The sequence below is a fragment of the Callorhinus ursinus genome, unplaced genomic scaffold (genome assembly GCF_003265705.2).
Source record: "Callorhinus ursinus isolate GAN/ISIS: 27379988/994484 unplaced genomic scaffold, GSC_fseal_2.0 scaffold6, whole genome shotgun sequence".
In the NCBI taxonomy this organism is placed as follows: domain Eukaryota; kingdom Metazoa; phylum Chordata; class Mammalia; order Carnivora; family Otariidae; genus Callorhinus; species Callorhinus ursinus.
The window spans coordinates 80,876,682-80,897,575 of record NW_027397068.1 but is presented as its reverse complement, the minus strand read 5'-3'; the positions used below and the strand labels follow the sequence as shown (position 1 = coordinate 80,897,575).

At 43.9% G+C, this 20,894-nt stretch overlaps 1 protein-coding gene across 5 annotated transcripts in view; it reads right to left on the bottom strand.

The window, feature by feature from the left end:
- Positions 1–20,894, bottom strand: part of FAM120B (family with sequence similarity 120 member B) — a 110,818-nt gene that overhangs the window by 7,201 nt on the left and 82,723 nt on the right. For 4 of the 5 annotated variants that reach the window (XM_073894251.1, XM_025866508.2, XM_025866509.2 and 1 more), the window contains one exon: positions 4,816–6,036. The exons of the other annotated variant lie outside the window; for it this stretch is intronic. In XM_073894251.1, coding sequence (XP_073750352.1) covers positions 6,024–6,036 — 13 coding nt within the window. In that variant the 3' untranslated portion in view covers positions 4,816–6,023. Of the gene's footprint in view, positions 1–4,815; positions 6,037–20,894 lie in introns of those variants that run through there. 5 annotated transcript variants of the gene reach the window in all.

Genomic DNA, 20,894 nt, shown 5'->3' with positions numbered 1-20,894 from the left:
CATCAAAGGTCTGAGTTTGGATGGTGGCATGTCCCGTGAGGGCAAAGAGAAAAACAAAGAAACTAAAGGAAACATCACAGGATGGCTGCCTTTTTAGAAAAAATTAAAGTTCATTTTATTTTTCATTTCTATGATTTTTACAACTGAGACTTCCTCCTGTTGCTACTTGACATCTGCTCTTCCCCCACTCCTTGCTCTGGGTTCTGGTGCTTTCCATTCCCTCGTCACCTGGGGGGCTCTGGGCTGCTCTGACCACGTCCCGCAGGAGGGACGCTCACCTGGCGGAGGCCATCTGCACAGAGGGAAGACGCCCAGATAGAACCTGCACGCCTTGCAGACTCAAATCCAAACTGCTAGTCAGTGTCACAACCCCAAAAATCACATTCTGAGTAGACAAGATCTGTAATAATTTATCGAAAGCCTTGCTGCACCGTAGCAGACGCAAGGAATGTGCACGGCTGATGCACACAACCTGACTACAGGCTTTCAAAGGCAAGTGTCTTCCCAGCATCTGGACACAGCAGCGGATACCCGCCAGGTTTCTGAGCGAGCTCGGGAACCGAGGGGGCTCTCTGTGGCGACCACCAGCCTGTTCACCTCCAACCCGGCTCCTCCTGTTGCGAGGACAGCCTCTCCCACACCGCAGGAGTGCACAGTCCAGCCCAGACCCTGTGGGCATCAGAGGCGCAAGGGTCAGGTCCTGCATCCGCTCTTCCCTGTGTGCTGCCCTCATGGCCCGTCTGCCAGGTCACGGCACATGCCACCCTTCCTCCATTCAGTTTCGGCTAAGCATGTTCCGTCCCAGCACTAGGGTGGGCCTGGCCCAGCCGCCCGACTCCAGAGCACACTCTGGGTGGCCAGACCTGGACACAGCAGGCCCTCAGGCAGACGCCATGCCAGGAGTGCAGCCCACAGAGCGACTGCTGGCACACGTGGGGCTCCCCACCCTCCTCCACGTCGTCCTGAGGCTCCTGGGCACCTCTGCCCACTCGCCCCTTCCTTCTGGTTCCCAAGGCTGTTCCAGGGATCAGGCATCTCTGCCTCCACGGTAACCTCGGCGCAGAAAGGGTGCCAGAGTCCCCTTCCCCCATTTATAGGCGAGGCCTTGGCAGCAGGGTCTCCAGACCTATTTGTTCCTTTCAGCTGGTGTCTGTCATGAGAGTTTACACATCTGCAGAACGCCCGCACTGGCATGAACGCAGCTAACCTCTGGTCGCCCACGAGGAGTGTTTACAGGACCCGCATGGCTCTGCTGGACAACCAGGGCTGTCCAAGTGACCAAAGCGTGTCCCACAACTGTGCAGAGGGAAAAATCCTTCCACAGAGCAAGACGGACCAAGGGAGGGGCACCCAAGAGCGGGAAGATGCCCATGCTCGACGTGCTTCCAGATCCGGCGCTGCGCCTGCTGAGCTGAGAGGCGCAACCGATCACCCACACAGCTCTGAGAGTGACTCCGTCCCTTCCATCTGAAGGCCTGTGAGGACGGGTCTCCCTCTGTACTTCAGCCAAGACAGATGAACGCAGAGGCACGCCGGAGGGTCTGGCTGTCTTTAATAAAACCAGACATTAAACAGATTTGCAAAAGTAATACAAGGCTACTCCTAGTTTTTTGCAGGGGGAAATAAGGGCTTTTTGAATAAAAAATGTTAATCTGTAGTTGGTATACTGTTATTTTAAAATAAATACATATTTAAAACTTCTCTCACTTAAAATTTTCAATACAGTAAAAAGGAATCCTCAATAATTTTTAAGTGGGAAGGGATCTAAGGCCAGAAGAGTGCGAACTGCTCCTGAAAGAGTAATGTGGCTTCTGGGTAAAAAACCATGGTTTCCGCGACTAATTTCTGTCCTTACACATTTGGCAGAGTCCACGTGGCTGGGGAGGTTTGTCGCACAGTGATCGCTGCCTCTTTGTGAGGGGAAACCATTCATGACCCAAGCGGGTCAAGGAAGTCACTACTAAGACATCTGTGCACTCAGGCTCAGGAATACACGTCCAACAGCCCGCTCACCATGATGTGCCACCAACATTCTCGCGGGGGCTGCCGGCCGAACCTCCAGAGCCGAGGTAAAATGTCTCAAGTCAAGAAGGTCAAACTGAAAGAAGGAAAATTCAAAAAAAAAAAAAAAAAAAAAAGCGAGGGAAGAAGGTTTGTGAGGACAACGTAAGAGTCTGACTCTTCGGGAAACGTTTTCATAACAAAATAAAACTGTAACCCTCACCGGCACCTTCCAGAAGCCCCTCAGCCGCCGCAACGGTTTCCTTGGCACAGCTTCCCCCTTCCTCATGGACTCAGGTGTCCCCAAGAGCACAGTGGCTTGTCACCTGCTCCGCTGTCTGGGACTCGAGGGTGGAATCAGCTCAAGAAGGTTCCAAGCTTATTTCCGTGGCTCAGTCTCTCCTAATGTCCCCTCACACATGACAGGCTTTAATCTTGATTTAGATTGTTCGTTAAGGGCTGTGGCTTGAAGCATTCGGTTCAATAAACAGATTGGTGGCTTAATTTAATAGAACTATGTGCTTTTCCTGTATTTTAAAGCTACAGGGACCAAGACAAGAGAGCATGTGACTCAGACCATTTTATAGGAACTTACAGATCGGAGGCTAACCAGAGGCTAAGACGCCGAGAGGCTGAATGAGCATCAGGAGCAGAGCTCAGGCAGTTCTGCTCCTGGTACTCAATTTGTCTCATGCAAAATGGGATGAAAAGACAAAGTGCACAAACAGCCAGTGAGAAAACCTACAGTCACCCAAATCTTCCCAGCGACGTTCCTTCCCTGGATTACTCTGTTCGGTTTCATTGAAAACTATTAAGATTTGATGGCCCCCCAATGCAGACACCCCATTTGAGATGAAGGGCACATGGATGTCTGTGCCTAGCGTGAAGCAGTGGCTAACATGCCCTTGGAGGTCCTGCGGGCCAGGCCAGGCTTGCCCTCAGCTTTGTCTCCTGGCTGAGGGGCCACTGGGGGCGGGCGGGAGATATGCCAGCCCCACCCAGGCCTGGTCGCAGGCACCACGAGGGATCTCCAGGACTCATCAGGTGTCCCACAGGGTCTCCAACCTAAGCCTCCCCAGGCCTTTGAAAGGGGCTTCTGGGGAAATCACAAACAAGTGAAGATCAATCTGTTTCGAATGGCTGTTCCTTGTCTTTTTTAGTTCAGATGACGGCCAAATAGAGAAGGTTAGAGTTAACTTTTTAGTTTTTATCTAACATTTAATAAAGCCGCCATGATGAGAGAAATCACATTCCTGCAGTGGCCTTCAGAACCACACGGCGCTTGAAACCGGGGCTGTGTCGGCAGGTGGGGAGAGCGTGGTGCCCACAGGCTGCCTGGACCAATGGCTGCGAGTGAGGGTGGCTGCTGGGGGGACAGGGACACAGGCCCAAGGCCTCGGGCGTCACCAGACACTGAAGGGGATTTGGATGAGTAGCCTTTCTAATAATTTAGGACCTTCTTGTATACTTGGCTCAAGAGGAGGGAAAAGAGGGGCGCCTGGGGGGCTGTCAGTTGAGAGTCTGACTCTTGGTTTCAGCTCAGGTCACGATCTCAGGGTCGTGAGATCGAGCCCCATGACGGGCTTCACACTTAATGGGGAATCTGCTTGTGCCTTCCCCCGGCTCCTCTCTTGCACCCTCGGGCATGGGCTTTCTCTCCCTCTCTTGCTAAAGTAAATAAATAAAATCTTTAAAAAAAAAAAAAGATGAGGTAAAAGAGAACCTACTGTTTGGCCACATTTCAGGGTCAAGTCTGAAATGCTAGCCCCCCAGCCCTCGAGCTCTTCCTGAAGACTCTACAGAAGCCAACAAGGAAAAGGCACACGCCACAGCTTTTACTCCAGTAACAGGGAGGCCAGTGGTGCGGACGCAGCTCATGCCCCAGGGTGACCCACTCAGCATCAAACAAGAGGAGGTGACAAACACCAGGGCTCCTGGCTTCCCGGAGGGGAATAGGCCAGGCTCCCCTCTCCCCACATGGAGCTGCAGCTTCCCGAGGACGGGGGTGAGGGTCAGCGGCAAGCCCTCTCCTCCACCAGCCTGCAAGCCCAGCTCCCGCATGGCCATGGACAAATGAACACAATCGACACGCACATGCGGTCAGCTGGGCTCCAACAGCTCACAACACAAGAGCTCACCACACACACAACATAGGCTTTTTTTTTCCCTTTGCGCATTTTTTTTCTTTTTTGTGACAGTCAGGAAATGCCGGTGCTACTGACTTATTTTTCTTCCTAAGTTGTGGCAGGTGCCCGAAAGGGCCTGAAATTTTAAACACAAAGTTCAAAGGATGGGGAAGAAAATGAACATGTCCAGCCCTTTGGGTGCTGAGCCTCATAAAATCCAAGAGCTCAGTACTTTATAAATACACACTTTACCCGAGATATCACCGTGGTCACTGGCCATCATTGTTTCTTTTCAACTACATAATACATGAAGTCATTCTTGCTGCAAAAATTCATGGGTAAGGCAGATGTCCCTCTGGAAATCAAGTCCCTCTTCGGAGATGCCTGGCAGGCGGCCAGTGGTGTGCCAGGGGGGCACATCGGACGCCACCATGGGCTCAGCCATACCAGATGCTCTGCAAGTTCAAGGAAGGGGTGCGCTCTCACCAAGGGTGACAGGGATGGGGAGGGCCTCTGCCCTCTGCCCTCCGCCCAGCATCTGTCCCTCCTGTGGACGCTGGCGGAGCAGCGGATTCTGCTGCTCCGAGGAGAGGATTCTGACCGGCCCCCATCTCGTACGGACCTCTCTTCCCGAGCATAGGGCTGGCCAGCGCACCGGGAGCTATGGGCACTGTGGAAACAACACGACTTGTTTCATTATCTTGTTTCATTTATTTATATGACATCTTGGAATGAAAGCTGTGTTAGAAAGAGCTCTGAGCATAAGGACTCTAACGCACATTTGCACATATTTAAATAGCTTTGGAATAACAGTAGCAGACTGACACGGGAATTACTTTTTTTCCAAGGGTGTACACAGACTTACAATTGCTAACCCCTGATGTGAAGGTGCCGGTGCAGAACCCACCGAAACCTGGCTGGACATCACTGGGTGCCTGAGGTTTTTCCAGCTGTAGAACTTTAACAATAGGTCCAAATGAAAAACAGGAGCAAAGAAGTGGGTCTTCACTTCTTGTTCCAATAGCAGAAAAACTCGTGATACAGATCAGCATCACAACACAAAAGGAGAGCGGATAAGCCCAATCAGACCGTCTGTCCAGTGGCCGCGGTTCCTTTGTGTGCAGAACCAAGCATGTGACAAGGCCGCGAGTCTCAGTCCTGCATGAGTCACTGGACTCCAGGTGCTGCTTGTTCTCAGATCCTGCACGTGTCCTTTACACGTGGGTGGTCCCAAGATATTCCCTGGAACAAAATGGTAAGTAACCCCAAACCGTTCCCACTCACCCATGCAGCACTCCTGAGCCACTGTGAACTTTCACTCGGGCCTGCGCGTCCCAGGCCTGGGCGGACCGCTCGGAAAATAACTTTGCTGTAACTCGCATTTTTAACTCAAGCATGAGGGACTCAAGGGCAGCTGCTCGAAGACGCGTGAACCCTGCGCCAGGCTTGGCTTCCTCGGGAGCTGCCGCAGCCCCGGCTGACGCAGGTATTCATGGCTTCTCCGTTCTCTCTGCGCAGGTCTACACGTTTACAGGCAGCAATCAGGGATGATCCCTGTGGTTGGGGTGGAACCGCAGCAACACGTCTAGGCAGGGGAAGGCGGTTTCCCGTATGCCCTCAGCCTTGCCTGGCTGCCTGGTTTCCAGAAGCTGACCTGCTCTGGTGCCGATGTAAATGACAGTGGAGCAGAGTTCACACACAACACATCCAGGTCACCTCATTCACACATCTGTATCGAGCGCCGTTGAGTGGGTAAAATACTGAGTTATCTTATCCTATGTCTTGGTTGGAGAGAAGCAAGAGATTTAGAGGTTTAGAGCTTTAGGATCAGTGTCCACACTTTAAAACCATTCTTCCTCTGACCATGAGGGTCTGTCCTGTTCCAGCAGGCGGGCATCAGTTGGACCACCTGCAACACAAAGTGACAGCATGAGCCTCCCTGCCAAGCGCATCCTGTAAGCCAGCCCGTGGGGAGGAGGGCAGGCCTGGCCAGAGCGGCTGGGGTGTGCGTGCCCATGCACAGCTTCCTTGTGGGTCTGGGAGAGGAGACAGGTGTTTCATGTATGTGTATCCTGCCCGATTCTATAATGAGTTGAGGACACAGCCTTACTGAATGGAGAATGGTGGCCATTGCTGTGGACTTCCTAGTTGTTAGAACCAAATGTCACAGCTGCAGCCAGAGGCACCCATACCCATCCTGACGCCACCTACTGAGTGCTTACTACGAGCTGACTCCCGTGGCCCTGAAGGCCAGCATCCTCCATATTCTGGGGGTCATTCCTGCCTCAACAGCTCTGGAAGTTGCCCACTGCCCTCCTTCTGAATGCCCCTCCCCAGGACGCAGACACTGTGCTACTGGCCGCTCCAGACCCCTCGAGTGGCTCTTGCATAGATCCCCCTTTCTCACAGGTGGTAGGGTTAGTGCCCAGGGTCTGTGCCTGGGTCCCTACAATGTGCTGACAGACGCTGGCCCTGCCCGCTGCAGCTCCTGCTCGCACCCCTCTGATGACAAGCGCCCACTGCTGCCGACGCCGTGCAGCATGTGCTCATTGCGGGTTTGCCTGATGTGAGATGCTGCGTGTGTGCGTATGCACCCTCTCACTGACTCGGGGGGAGTGACGTCACCCCTCAGGTGCGCTGTCCCAGGCCACAGAGCAGAAGCTGAGCCACAGCCAGCATGGCACCCCACCACAATGCAGCCAGAAGTTAAAGCTTCTCCACACTTGCTCCCCTCCCCTCCTATTTCCTACCCAAGTTAATGGCACTGAAATCTGAACTCGATCATTCCAGGGCCCTTGGGTACTGCTTCCCACACCCCAGTTTCAAGTGGTCGCTCAGGGCTCCCCCAGAGTTCCCTAACCATGTCATTCCCTCGGTGTCTTCAGGAAGAGCAGGAAGACTCTTCCCGGGATCGGGAGTGAAAGAGCAAGGGTCCCGAAGGATCCCGTGGCTCAAAGTCCCACCCGGGGCACAGGCTTCCAATGGCCTTTTCAATACCTGACTCATTAACACAATCTGCCCTCAAGAATTACCAGCCATGTAGGGAAAAAAAAATCTAAAACAAAAACAAGGACCAAAACAAACACACAGAAAGAGAACTGTGGAAGAAGAGTCTATGAAGGAAAGGAAAAAACAAAATAAAACTACTGGTATAATTGATTTCCTGAGATGCAAAAGAAATGTTGCGATCACAAAACAATGAAGAGTATGCTATAAAAAAGAGATATCTGACCTCTCAGAATTCAGAAACAGCAAAATTAAAGACCGGAAAGAACGGGAGACAAAGCTGATGACATCTCCCACAAAAAGATACTAGGAGAGAAAATGTAGGTCAGTCACAGGGCTGGAACATGGTGTTTAACTTCTGCGACAAGTTAACAGCAGACAGAACGGAAGGAAGTATATCACAGAAGAAATCACTGGAGGAAGGTTCCAGATCTGAAAGATAGGAACCAGCTTTGTGCCGCCACCCTCCAGGTGGCCAGGTGTGCTGGAAACAGGAAGGCTGCTGGTGTGGGCTGGCTTGGGTGGTGCCCTGCGCCGCCCTCTGGGTGGGGGCTCTCCGGGAGGCTCTCCATGAGGCCAGGTGCACAGAGGCTGGGCCATGGGGACAGCCGCTCCTGAGGCCATTCCCAGGACCCGCCTCACTGACTTCCTCAGGGATGCAGCCAGCCTGTCTGCAGAGGCTGTCCAGCAAGGAGCTATTTATTTGCCGATGGACACTGGGGTTGTTCCCATCTGCTGAGTGCTGTGGATAATGATGTTATGAACACTGGTGTACAAATATCTGAATCCCCGCTTTTAGTTTTTTGGGGTATATACCTAGGAGTGGAATAGCTGTGTCTTCCTGGTAGGTGTGAAGTGGTACCTCGTAGTTTCGACTTGCATTTCCCTGATGACTAATGATGTGTAGCATCTTCTCATGTGCTTCCTGGCCATATACACACCTTCTTTATAGAAAAACCTATGCAAGCCGTGTTATCTTTTTGTTGTCAAGTTGTGGGGGTTATTATTAATAACCCTGTCTTTTCACTTTCTTGATATTATCCTTTAATGTACCAAAATTCTTAATTTTGACAAAGTCTAATTTATCTATTTTTTCTTCTGCTTCCTATGCTTTTTGGTGTCCTATCCATGAGGACTTTGCCAAATCCAATGCCATAAAGATTTTCTCAACTCTTTATTTAAAGTTTTATATTTGCAGCCCTTGAGTCTAGGTATTCAGCCCATTTTCAGTCAATTTTGGTATATGGTGTTAAGTAAAGGTCCAACTTCATTCTTTTGCATGGGATATCCAGTCTCCCCCCACCCCACCTTAAATAGGAATAAATTTTACCAAGATGCTCTTATGAATGGGACTGCTTTCTTAATTTCCTTTTCTGACTCCTCGTTGCTGGTGTATAGAACACAGATGATTTTTGTCTGTTGACCTTAAATTCTGAAGCTCTGCTGAATTTATTAGCTCTAGTAGCTTTCCTGTGGAGTGTTTGGGATTTTCTACATATAGGATCATGACATGTATGGCTAGAGACAGCTTTACATCTTCCTTTTCAATTTGGATGCCTTTTACTTCTTATTCTTATCAAGTTGCTCTAGCTAGAATGCCAGTACAAGGTTGAATAGTAGTGGTGAAACTGGGCATCTTTTCCTGATCTTAAGGGGGGGAAGCTTCTCATCTCTCACCATTAAGTATGATATTAGCTATGGGTTTTTCATAAATACCCTTTATCATGTTGAGGAATTTTACCTCTATCCCTAGTCTTCTAAGAGTTTTTATTACGAAAGAATGTTGGATTTTGTCAAATGTCTTTACTGAATCAATTGAGATGGTCATGTGATTGCCCCTTCGTTCTAATAATGTTGAACCACCCTTTCATTCCTGGAATAGATCCCCCTTGGATCCTATGAATAATCCTTTTAATATTATATCAGATTCAATTTTTTAATATTTTGTTGGAAGATTTTTGCATCTACACTCACAAAAGATACTGGTTTATAATTTTCTTGTGATATTCTTATCTGGCTTTGGTATCAGGGAAATTCTGGCCTCACTGAATTAAGAAGTATTTGGTTTAATTATTATTATTATTATTATTTTAAATTTGAGGAGGACTGGTGTCAATTCTTCTTTAAATATTTGGTTGAATCCACAGAGAAGCAATCTGGTCCAAGACTTTTCTTTGCTGGAGGTTTCTGATTACTGATTCAGTCTCATTACCTGCTATAAGTCTACTGAGACTTTCTATCTTTTCTTGAGTCAGTTTAGGTTATTAATACTTTTCAGGAATTTGCCCATTTCTTCTAGACTGACATACAATTTTTCACAGTATGCTCTTATAATCCTTTTATCTCTGTCAAGTCAGTTGCAATGTCCTCACTTATATTTTTGAATTTATCTCTATCTTCTTTTTGTCTAGCCAAAGGTTTCTCAATTTTCCTACCTTTTCAAAGAACCAACTCCAGATTTCATTGATTTTCCCTCTTGTTTTTCTATCCCTGTCTTGTTCTTGATCTTAGCAGAAAAGTTCTGTTTTTCACCACTGAGTATGATATTTTAGCAGTGGATTTGTCACATATGGCCTTTATTATGTTAATGTTTCCCAAACACTTTGTTTTTATCATGACCAGATGTTGAATGCTGTCAAATGCTTTTTTCTGCATCTAGTGAGATGATCCTATGATTTTTGTTTTTTGTTTGTTAATGTGATACGTTGTGTTTACTGATTTGTGGCTATTGAACCACCCTTGCATCCCCGAAATAAATCCCACTTGATTGTGGATAACGATCCTTTTAATGTATTGTTGAATTCAGTTTGCTAATATCTTGTTGAGAATTTTTGCAGCTATGTTAATCAGGAATACTGGCCTATAGTTTTTTTTGTAACATCTTTGGTTTTGTTGTAAGGGTAATGCTGGATGCATAAAATGTATCTGAAAGCTCTCTTTCCTATTCTATTTTTTGGAATAGTCTGAGAACAGGTATTAACTCTTCTTTAAATGATTGGTAGAATTCATCTGTGAATTCATCTGGTCCCGCACTTTTGTTTAATTGGAGTTTTTCGGATTACCAATTCAATTTTGTTACTAGTAATTGGTCTGTTCAGATTTTCTTTCTTTCTGATTCAATGTGGAAGATCTAGGTTACATTCCTAGATGTTTCTAGGAATGTAACCATTTCTTCTAAGTTGTCCAATTTGTTGGCATATAATTTTTTATAGTATTCCCTTATAATCCTTTGTATTTTCATGGTGTCAGTCATTACTTCTATTTCATTTCTGGGTTTATTTGGGTCATCTCTTTTTCTTGATAAATCTGGCCAAAAGTTATCTCTTCAAAGAACGAGCTCTCAGTTCCATTGATCTTTTCTGTTTTGTTGTTTTTTTTTGGTCTCTATTTCATTCATTTCCACTCTGATCTTTATTATTTCTTACCTTCTACTAAGCTTGGGCTTTGTTCTTCCTTTTCTAGTTCCTTTAGGTGTTAGGTTACATTGATTTTCCATGTTTCTTGAGGTGGGCCTGTATTGCTATAAATTTCCCTCTTAGAATTGCTTTTGCCACATCCCAAAGACACTGGACCATTATGTTTTCATTTTTCATTTGTCTCCATGTGTTTATTTTTTTTTTTTGTTGACTCATTGGTTGTTCAGTAGCCTGCTGTTTAGCCTCACGTTTGTGTTTTTTTCCAGTTTTTTTCCTTGTAATTGATATCTAGTTTCATACCATTGTGGTTGGAAAGGATGCTTGACATGATCTTTAATATTTTAAAATTTATTGAGACTTGTCTTATAGCCTAACATGTGATCTATCCTGGAGAATGTTCCACGTGCACTGAAAAGAATATGTATTTTGCTGTTTTTGGATGAAATGTTCTGTATTTATCTGTCCATCTGGTCTAATGTATCATTCAAAGAAATGTTTCCTTATTTTCTGCCTGGATGATCTATCCATGATGTAAGTGGGGTGTTAAAGCCCCCTACATTATTGAATTACTGTCAATTTCTCTCTTCATGTGTGAGTATTTGCTTTATGTATTTAGGCGCTCCAATGTTGGCTGTATACACGTTTCCAACTGTTACATCCTCTTGTTGGATTATCCATTTATCATTATGTAATGTCCTTCCTCTGTTTCTTGTTATAGTCCTCGTTTTAAAGTCAATTTTTTCCAAGTATTGCTACCCCAAAGCTTTTTTTTTTTTCACTTCCATTCTCATGGAATATCTTTATCCATCCCTTCGTTTTCAGTCTGCATGTGTCTTTAGATCAGAAGTGAGCCTCTTGTAGGTAGCATATAGATGGGTCTCATTTTTATCCATTTTATTCATTCCATCACTTTGTGTCTTTTAATAGGAGTATTTAGACCATCTACATTTATTTAATTATGTGTACACGTGTATGTACTCATTGCCATTTTGTTAATTGTTTTCACGTTGTTTTGTGGTGTTCTCTGGTCCTTCTTCTCTTGCTCTCTTTCCTTGTGATTGATGACTGTACTGTTTAGTGTTATTCTTGTTTTTATCTTTATTTTTTGTGTATCTACTATACACTTTTGGTTTGCAGTTACCACAAGGTTCACATACAGCACCCTTGGCATACAGCAGTCTATATTGCGTCGATAGTTACTCCACAAGGTTCACATACGCACCCTCGGCATACAGCAGTCTATATTGCGTCGATAGTTACTCCACAAGGTTCACATACGCACCCTCGGCATACAGCAGTCTATAGTGCGTCGATAGTTACTCCACAAGGTTCACATACGCACCCTCGGCATACGGCAGTCTATATTGCGTCGATAGTTACTCCACAAGGTTCACATACAGCACCCTCGGCCTACAGCAGTCTATATTGCGTCGATAGTTACTTATATTCAAGCACATTCTAAAAGAACTTCATTTTTATTCCTCCTCCATGATTTATGTATATGTTGTCATATTTTACGTATTTTTGTGAGTCCCCTTTCCTTTCATAATTTTCTCGCTTCTAATTATGGCTGTTTACTTTCCACTTAAAGAAGTCCCTTTAATATTTCTTGTAAGGCCAGTTTAGTGGTGATGGACTCCTTTAACTTTGGTTTGTCTGGGAAACCCTATCTCTTCTTCTATTCTAAATGATAGCCTGCTGGATACAGGATTTTTGGCTGCCATTTTTTTCCTCTCAGCACTTTGAACAGATCATGCCACTCCCTTCTGGCCTGCAAAATTTCTGCTGAAAAATCAGCTGGCAGTCTTATGGGCTTTCCCTAGTATGCAACTAGTTGCTTCTCTTGCTGCTTTTAAAACTCTCTTTACTTTATCTTTAATATTTGACATTTTACTTATTATGTGTTGTAGTGTGGGCCTCCTGTTAGGAACTCTATGATTCCTGAACCTGTATGTCTGTTTCCTTCCCCAGGGAAATTTTTAATTATTTCTTTAAATAATTTTTCTGCCCCTTTCTCACTCTCTTTTCCTTCTGGAACCCCTATAATGTAAATGTTTATTTGCTTGATGTTGTCCAAGAGATCCCTTTACCTATCCTCATTTTAAAATTCCTTTTTCTTTCTCTTCAACTTCTATCACCTTGTCTTCCAGATTGCTGATCTGTTCTGCATCTTCCAATCTACAGCTGATTCCCTGTTTTTAATTTCAGTTATAGTATTCTTCAACTCTGATATGTTTTTATATTTTCTCTTTGTTAAAGTTCTCACAGAGTTCATCCATTCTTCTCTGCAGTCCAGTGAGCACTTTTTTTAAAGATTTTTATTTATTTGACAGAGAGAAAGAGAGAGAGACACAGAGAGAGGGAACACAAGCAGGGGGAGTGGGAGAGGGAGAAGCAGGCTTCCAGCTGAGCAGAGAGCCCGATGCGGGGCTCGATCCCAGGGCCCTGGAATCATGACCTGAGCCAAAGGCAGACGCTGAACGACTGAGCCTCCCAGGTACCCCTCCAGTGAGCATCTTTATGACCATTATTTTGAACTCTATCAGGCATATTGCTTATCTCCTTTCATGTGCAACCTACTTGTATCTGTGGATCTAAAGTGAATCTCTCATAAACAGCATGTCAGATTTTTAAAAAATCTGTTCTGCCAATCTCTGTCTTTTGACTGGAGAGTTTAATAAATTTAAGTTTAAAGTAATTACTGATAAGTAGGGACTTCTGCTACTTTGCTGTGCTTTCTATGTGCTCTAGAGCTTTTTGTCCTTCATTTCATCCATTACTGTCTTCTTTTGTGTTTAACTGTGTTTTTTTTTTTTTTTGATTTTGTTTGTTTTGTAGAGACACATTTTAATTCTCTTCTCATTTCCTTCTCTGTGTATATATATTTTATAGCTGTTATCTTTGTGTTTACTGTGGGGATTACATCTAACACCTTAAAGTTCTAACGGTCTAAGTTGAGTTAACCAATAACTTAATTGCAATAGCATACAAAAACTCTGCTCTGAGGTTCCTCAAAAGGTTAAAAATATAGCTACCCTATGACCCAGCAACTGCACTACTAGGTATTTATCTAAATAATACAAACACAGTGATTGGAAGGGGCACATGCACCCCAATGTTTATAGCAGCAATGTCCACAATAGCCAAAATATGTAGCCAAGATGTCCATCGACAGATGAACGGATGAAGAAAATTGTTTATAAATATATAATGGAATATAACTCAGCCATCAAAAAGAATGAAATCTTGCCATTTGCAAGGACATGGATGGAACTAGAGGGTATGATGCTAAGTGAAATAAGTCAATCAGAGAAAGACAAATACCGTATGATTTTACTTATATGTGGAATTTAAGACGCAAAACAGATGAACATAGGGGAAGGGAGGAAAAAAATAAAATGAAATCAGAGAGGGAGGCAAACCATAAGAGACTTAACTATAGGAAACAAACAGGGTTGCTGGAGGGGAGAGTGGTGGGGGGATGGGGTAACTGGATGATGGGCATTAAGAAGGACACTTGTAAGGAGCACTGGATGTTGTATGCAACTGATGAATCACTGAATTCTACCTCTGAAACCAGTAATATACTATATGTTAATTAAATTGAATTTAAATAAAAAATTTAAAAAACAAAACAAAACTCTGCTCTGATATAGCTCCAGGCTGTCCTGTGACTTAAGTCACACTTTGCATTTTTATAAACTGTATGCCCAGTAAGATATATTAATAACTGAATTTTTATGTGTTCGTCTTTTAAATCATGTAGAAAATAAAAGGTGTAGTAATAAACCAAAATTACAATACTGGCTTTGTAATTGCCCATGCATTCATCTTGTTCTGTCTTCACAAGGCTTTGGAGTTTGGTTCAGTGTCTTTTCATTTCATCCTGAAGCTCTCCATTCAGCAAGTCTTGCATGGCAGGTCTTGTGGTAATGACCTCCTTCACCTTAGCTTACATTTATCAGGGAATGTCCTTATTTCCCTCTCATTTTTTTTTCATCCGTATGTTTTTATTTTTATTCAACTATAAGCAAACAGTAAAATTAACACAACATTTCACAACTCCAGATTAGCTTTTCTTACACAGATGAAGAATGACCACTTTAGCAGGCACAGACTTGGAATTTCTGACAACCTCTCACCCAGCCCTGCAGCTCATCTAGATAGCCATGCCTTAACCCCAAAGTGACTCCCTATTGCTTTTTCCAGTACTGCTCTTTAAAAGAGCCAGAGTGTGTATCACACTGGGGGGTAGTGGACATGCCAGCCTCTCTCTATGGTGAGGCTCAAAGGCCTGGACCACTTGCTGAGGTCCACCAGCATCGTGCGGCCGAGTGGGGCAGACAGCAGGGAAGTCACAGGAGCAAGGTACAGGTCTGTAGCGCTGACTCTGAGTGATCCGTAAACTGTCTCCCTCATTTTTGAAGGACAGTTTGGCCAGATATTGAATTTTTGGTGGACAGTTTTTTTCCTTTCAGCATTTTGAGTATATCAACCCACTGCCTTCTGGCCTCTGAGGTTTTGGATGAGAAACTGGTGATAAGCTTATTGAGGATCTCTTGTATCTGATGAGTTACTTCTCTCTTGCTGCTTTCAAGATTCTCTGTTTGTCTCTGGCCCTTACCAGTTTGATTATGATGTATTTTGGTGTGGGTTGAGTTTATTCTAATTAGTTTGTTGAGCTTCCTGAATTTGTAGGTTCATGTCTTTCATCAAATTTGGCAAGTTTTCAGCCATTGTTCCTTCAAATATTCTTTTTTACCTCTTTCTTCTCATTCTGGGACTCCCACAGTGCATATGCTGGTTTGTTTGCTAGTACCATGCAAGTCCCTAAAACTCTGTTCACTTTTCTTCATTCATCGTTCTTTTTCTCAGGCTTAATAACTTCAATTGCCCCATCTTCAAGTTCACAGATTCTTTCTCTGCCTGCTCAAACCTGCTTTTGAACCCCTTTAGAGAAGATTTCATTTCAGTCATTATACTTTTCAGCTTCAGATACCTTCTTGGTTCTTTCTGTAATCTTTATTTCTTTATATCTCTTGATATTCTCAGTTTGTTCCTTGTTTTCCTTTGTCCGTGTCTTCTTTTAGCTCTTTGAGGATCTTTAAGTCTTGTCTATTGAATATGACATCTGGGCTTCTTCAGGGGCAGCTTCTGTCCACTTATTTTGTCCTTCTGAGTGGGCCACACTTACACATTTCTTTGTAAGCCTTGTGATTTTTTTGTTGTTGTTGCAAACTGGACATCATAAAAATTGAATCATACTGTTCCACCTCTGGAAATCAGATTCTCCCCATCTCCTAGTGTTTGCTGTTTGTTGTTGTGTGTCTGCTGGAGACCAGCCTGAGGGGAAAGCCTAAGGTCTTCTCACACCTTTCCTGAGCCTCCATTTTTCCCTGGCCACGCACTGGCTTTTTAAATTCCCCTGCATGTGCACTTGTGTTTGAATGTCCTGATTTTTAAGTGTCTGGCTCCCACAAAAGCAAGAAGTTGGGGGGTACCCACTCACATGTGTTGCCCCATTCAAGGCTATGAAAGCCACTTCAGCCAGTGGAGGTTGAAACAATGGTGGCCAGCCTCTATGCTTGCATCTCGGTAATCAAAAACAGCAACCACTACTACACAAGAGCCTGATATTTGGCCAAGGTCCTCATTGTTCACCCTGGCTCCAGCAAGGTACCCGAGGAATGTGTGCATGGCTGTCTGCCATGGGGCTGGAGGATGGGCAGCCCAAAATGATGGGAATTAACCACAGCTTACCAGTCAAGCTATCTTCTGGAAGCTGCAAGTCTTCAGGCTCCATACTGTTCCAAAATAGCTCCTTTAAACAGTTTCTGACAGTAGAAGTGTTGTCTAGATGGAGAGAGAGATTCCTGGTGCTTCTTATACTCTGTCTTCCCTGACGTAACTGCCCACCCATTTATTTTTTTAATATAGTACTGTTGTTATGCTTTCTGAAAATGATTTTGATTTCCTCAATATTTAGAATAATGGATTAATTTCCAAGTGGAAAGATTTTTGCTTTTTATTTTTCTGTTGATTTCTAGTTATCTTCTTGTGTACAGAAAATACAGCGTATGTGATTTCTACTTTTCACTAAATTGGTTGAGATTTACTTTGGAGCCTAACACATGGTTAGATTTTTGAACTGTCCATTTGTGGAAGATAACATAAACAAAAGGGCATTTATTGTTCTGTATATTTCTATCAGAATAAGCTTGTTAAAGGATTGTTCAAATGTATGTCACTATTTCTGGTCCATTTGATCTCTTCATTTCTCACAGATAAGTGTTAATTAATACTCCCTATCACTGGGTCTATTTCTCCTTGCATTTTGCTTATCATTTTGATTTATGACACCAGGTGCATAAAGGATATGATAGACACTCACATATTTATCATCTATTCATCCATCCATCCATCCACCTACTTAATCCATCCAACCATCAATCACCACCTTCTTCCAGCACATATCCCTACATTTTACACACACATAAACTTATATTTTTCTAAAAACATCAAGATTTATTACAATTCTATTCCCTCTCTAAAGCAAGATAAGAAATTTAGTTTGTCTTTACTTTTCTTTTTATCTTATTTCCCAGAAACACTCATCACTTTTCTTGTGATGATCTGGGATTTTAGTCAATTTTAGTCAACAATTTAGTCAATTGTTTCTGCATATTTGTTTTCTTACAGTTAGTAACTGTTTAGCAATAATGATATTTTATTAATTTCTTTGTTCAACACTGCTTCTTACAGCTCATGTATTCATGTTAGGTGAAGTGCTCATTTTGCTAGACCATACCCATTTTCTTTTGTAAAGGATCTGTGAGTCAGCAGTGACACTGAGCAGATGATGGAGAGAGAGCTGAGTACAGCTGTGCCTGGCCCAGGCTAAAAGCATGGTCAGTCTGTCCATATGAGTAGGTGAAAGAATAGATATTACCTCTGTTATTATGGATTTGTCCACTTCTCATGGTATTTGGTTATGAATCTAGATGGTGCATAGATACTTGGGGGAGAACAAATGTGGCTAAAGGAATGTACAGAAAGCAAAGCTGTCAGCTGTGACTATGGATAAGGAGGAAGTGCTGGAAGGCCAGGGATGGAGGGCTGGTGCAGCACCTGGACAGCAGCAAAGAATGGAGGATGGCCACTGGGCAGGGAGCATGAACTTAAGCTGGGACTAGTAAGCATGACTGTGGGTCTTTCTCTAGCCACATCCCAAATGCAGAGGATTGGATTTAACCTGGGTTTGTGGTTTTACCACATAAACACAGTAAAATGAGAAAGGCAAAGCCATCAAGAGTATAAACAAGGAAGTCACTTTGATCACTGACCACAGAAGATAAACAGTTACGGGAGGACAAGGAAGAAGGGGTGTATAAGAAGTGTGAGGCCCAATGCAGGGCAGGTGGACCAATGGACTGGGCAGTTCTGATCTGACCAAAGAATCACCTGGATCTGTACACAGTGAGCTGTGTGGTTGGAGTGTGTTTGAAACTGAAGTTATGGAGTGGTTGAGCTACTGGGAATGATAAGGTGAAGGTGGAAGACCACATTGCTGGAATGGCAGGTCAAGGAATTGTTATCAGGGAAGGACTATCTACAGGCTATTGAAATCACCAAAAATTATTACAAGACACACGGTGGGAAGAGTGCCAGGGAGCCAGGAGCCAAAATCTTGAAGAATCTGAAGGACGATGGCAGGGTAGGTGGTAGGGTTGGATGACAGGAGATTTAAAGTCTGTAGTTTTAGTACTTTCCAAAAAATGGCCACAGCAATACATTTAGTCTCCTATGCTCTTGTGGAGGCCCCCCCTTCCCCTGTCAAGAGGAAAGTATACTTCATGTTCACCTGAATTCGGACTGGCCCTTTTGGCTGCCTTGATGAACAGAATAGGGCAGCAGAGCTGATGAATGACTTGTGAGGCTAGGTTACAAACAGTGACATGGCCTCAGCCTGGGTGTTTAGCTCTTGGGTATCCAGCTACCATGCTGGGAAGAAGCCCAAACTAGTCCCCGTGGACTAATGGAGAAGCTCATGTGGACAGAAACTGAGGCCCCTGGCCAAGAGGAGCATAAGCCAGAAATGTGAATGAATAGGACTTTGTATGACTTCAGGTTTCCCAGGTGGGCCCAGACGCAATGGAGCAGAGACACGCTGTGCCTGCTCTGACTGAGAGTCTGTGAGCATACTAGATGTTTGTTTTACACCACTAAGGCTTGGGATAGTTCATTAGGTAGTTCTACTTACTACTAGAACAGTCTGGAAGCAGGAATGAGGAACACGAAGGTACAGGAGCAACAGCTAAATTATGGGACTGCCAGGTTTGCCAGAGCGAGGTAAAGGGACAGCCAGAGAAGAGGCTACTGAAGGCAGAGGGGGCTTCACTGTCCATATATATGGAGCTTCAGAAGTCACAGTGAGAGGGGTGATGGAGGCATGGACTATGGTGGCAGCAGTGGACATATTAAGAAGAGTGTGAATTCCAGATATGATTTGGTCTTTTGTAGTTCCACACATCATTGTTCCCAACAGACTGTTTGTCAGGACTTGGGGAAATGGAAACATCAAGGATGATGCCTAGGTTTCTATGTGAATAATGAATTCCAAAATGAGGAAGCCAGGAAGAAGGAAATATCTGCCACAGAGATGAACATCAAAGATTTAATACCCATAATATTGAAAAAAGGCCAAATCAATACAAAAAATCACCCAAGAAAAATTTAGCCAAGCATATGAATAAGTAGTTCACAGAGAGAATTACAAATGGCCAGTAAGTATATGAAAGAAATAAGCTCCACTAATACTCAGAGAAATGCAAACTAAATTAAACTACGTGTTGTTCTTTTTTGACCACAGATGGTAAAAATTAAAAGGACCGAAAATCTGCATACAATGAGAAGTGGAGTGGTCAGTACTCTGGTGTGCAGTGGGAACTGACCGGTGAGAGGAGCAGGGGAGATGGTGACCCCATGTTAGAAGGTAACATGACAACCCCCAGCAACTCCACAGCTCTCAGTCTGCACAAGCAGGCAGTTCCAATCCTATACACCGTATATGGAATCAATCAGGACTTCTGGCCAAGAGAATGTTGAATAAAGAAAAAATTTTCTGTGTCTTTGGGTCCCTCTCAAATAATTTTTTTTCCAATTCAAATAATTGTCTTTCTTAACAAAACAGAAATGCAGGAAATGACCAGTCTCTTGTAATTTCATCCCCACCCCAAAGACAACCACTGTCAGTCAGTCTGATGCTTATGCATCTGTTTTATACATGTCTCAATTCCAGGCTCCTCTCTTTTTCTTTTTTCTTTAAAAATTTTATTTATTTTGAGAGAGCAAGAGAGAGAGAGAGCGCACAAATGGGCGGGGAGGGGCAGATGGAGAGGGAGAAGCAGACTCCCTGCCAAGCAGGGAGCCCGATTTGGGGCTCAATCCCAGGACCCTGGGATCATGACCTGAGTTGAAGGCAGACACTTAACTGACTGAGCCACGCAGGCGCCCTCTTTATTTTTGTTTTTGTTTTTTTTTCACCAGTTTTATTGAGGTATGATTGACAAATAAAGACCTGAATATATTTAAGGTGTTTTGATATAACTATACCTTGTGTAATGATTACCACTATTAATCTAACATTTCTATCACTTAACATAATTACCATTTGTGTGTGTGTGTAGTGAGAACACTCAAGACCCACTCACCAAATTCCAAGTACACATTATTTTTAGCATAGTTATCATGCTGTACATTAGGTATCTAGAATTTATTCACCTTGTAACTGAACATTTGTACACTTTGACCAACATTTCCCCATTTCCTCAACCTCGGAGCCCCTAGCTACTGTTTCTCTAAGTTCGACTTTTTCAGATTCCACATATAAGTGATACCATTAAATGTTTGTCTTTCTGTGTCTGGCTTGATTCACTTAGCATAGCGTCCTCTAAGATCATCCCCACTGTCACAAATGGCAAGATTTCCTTCTTTTTTATGGCTAGATATTATTTGTGTATATCTACCACAATTTCTTTATCTGTTCATCTGTTGACGACACTTAGGTTGTTTCCACACTGGCTACTGTGAATAACGCTGCAATGAACATTAGAGTGCAGATATTTCTTCGAGACACTGATTTCCTTTTCATTAGGTATACATACCCAGAGTAGGACTGCTAGACCATATGGTAGTTCCATTTTTAATTTTTGAGGAACTGCCATAGTGTTCTCCACAGTGTGCACCAATTTACATTCCATTAATGGTGCACAAGAAGTCCTTTTTCTCCACATCCTCATCAATGCTTCTTGTCTCTTGTCTTTTTGATGATGGTCATTCTAAGAGG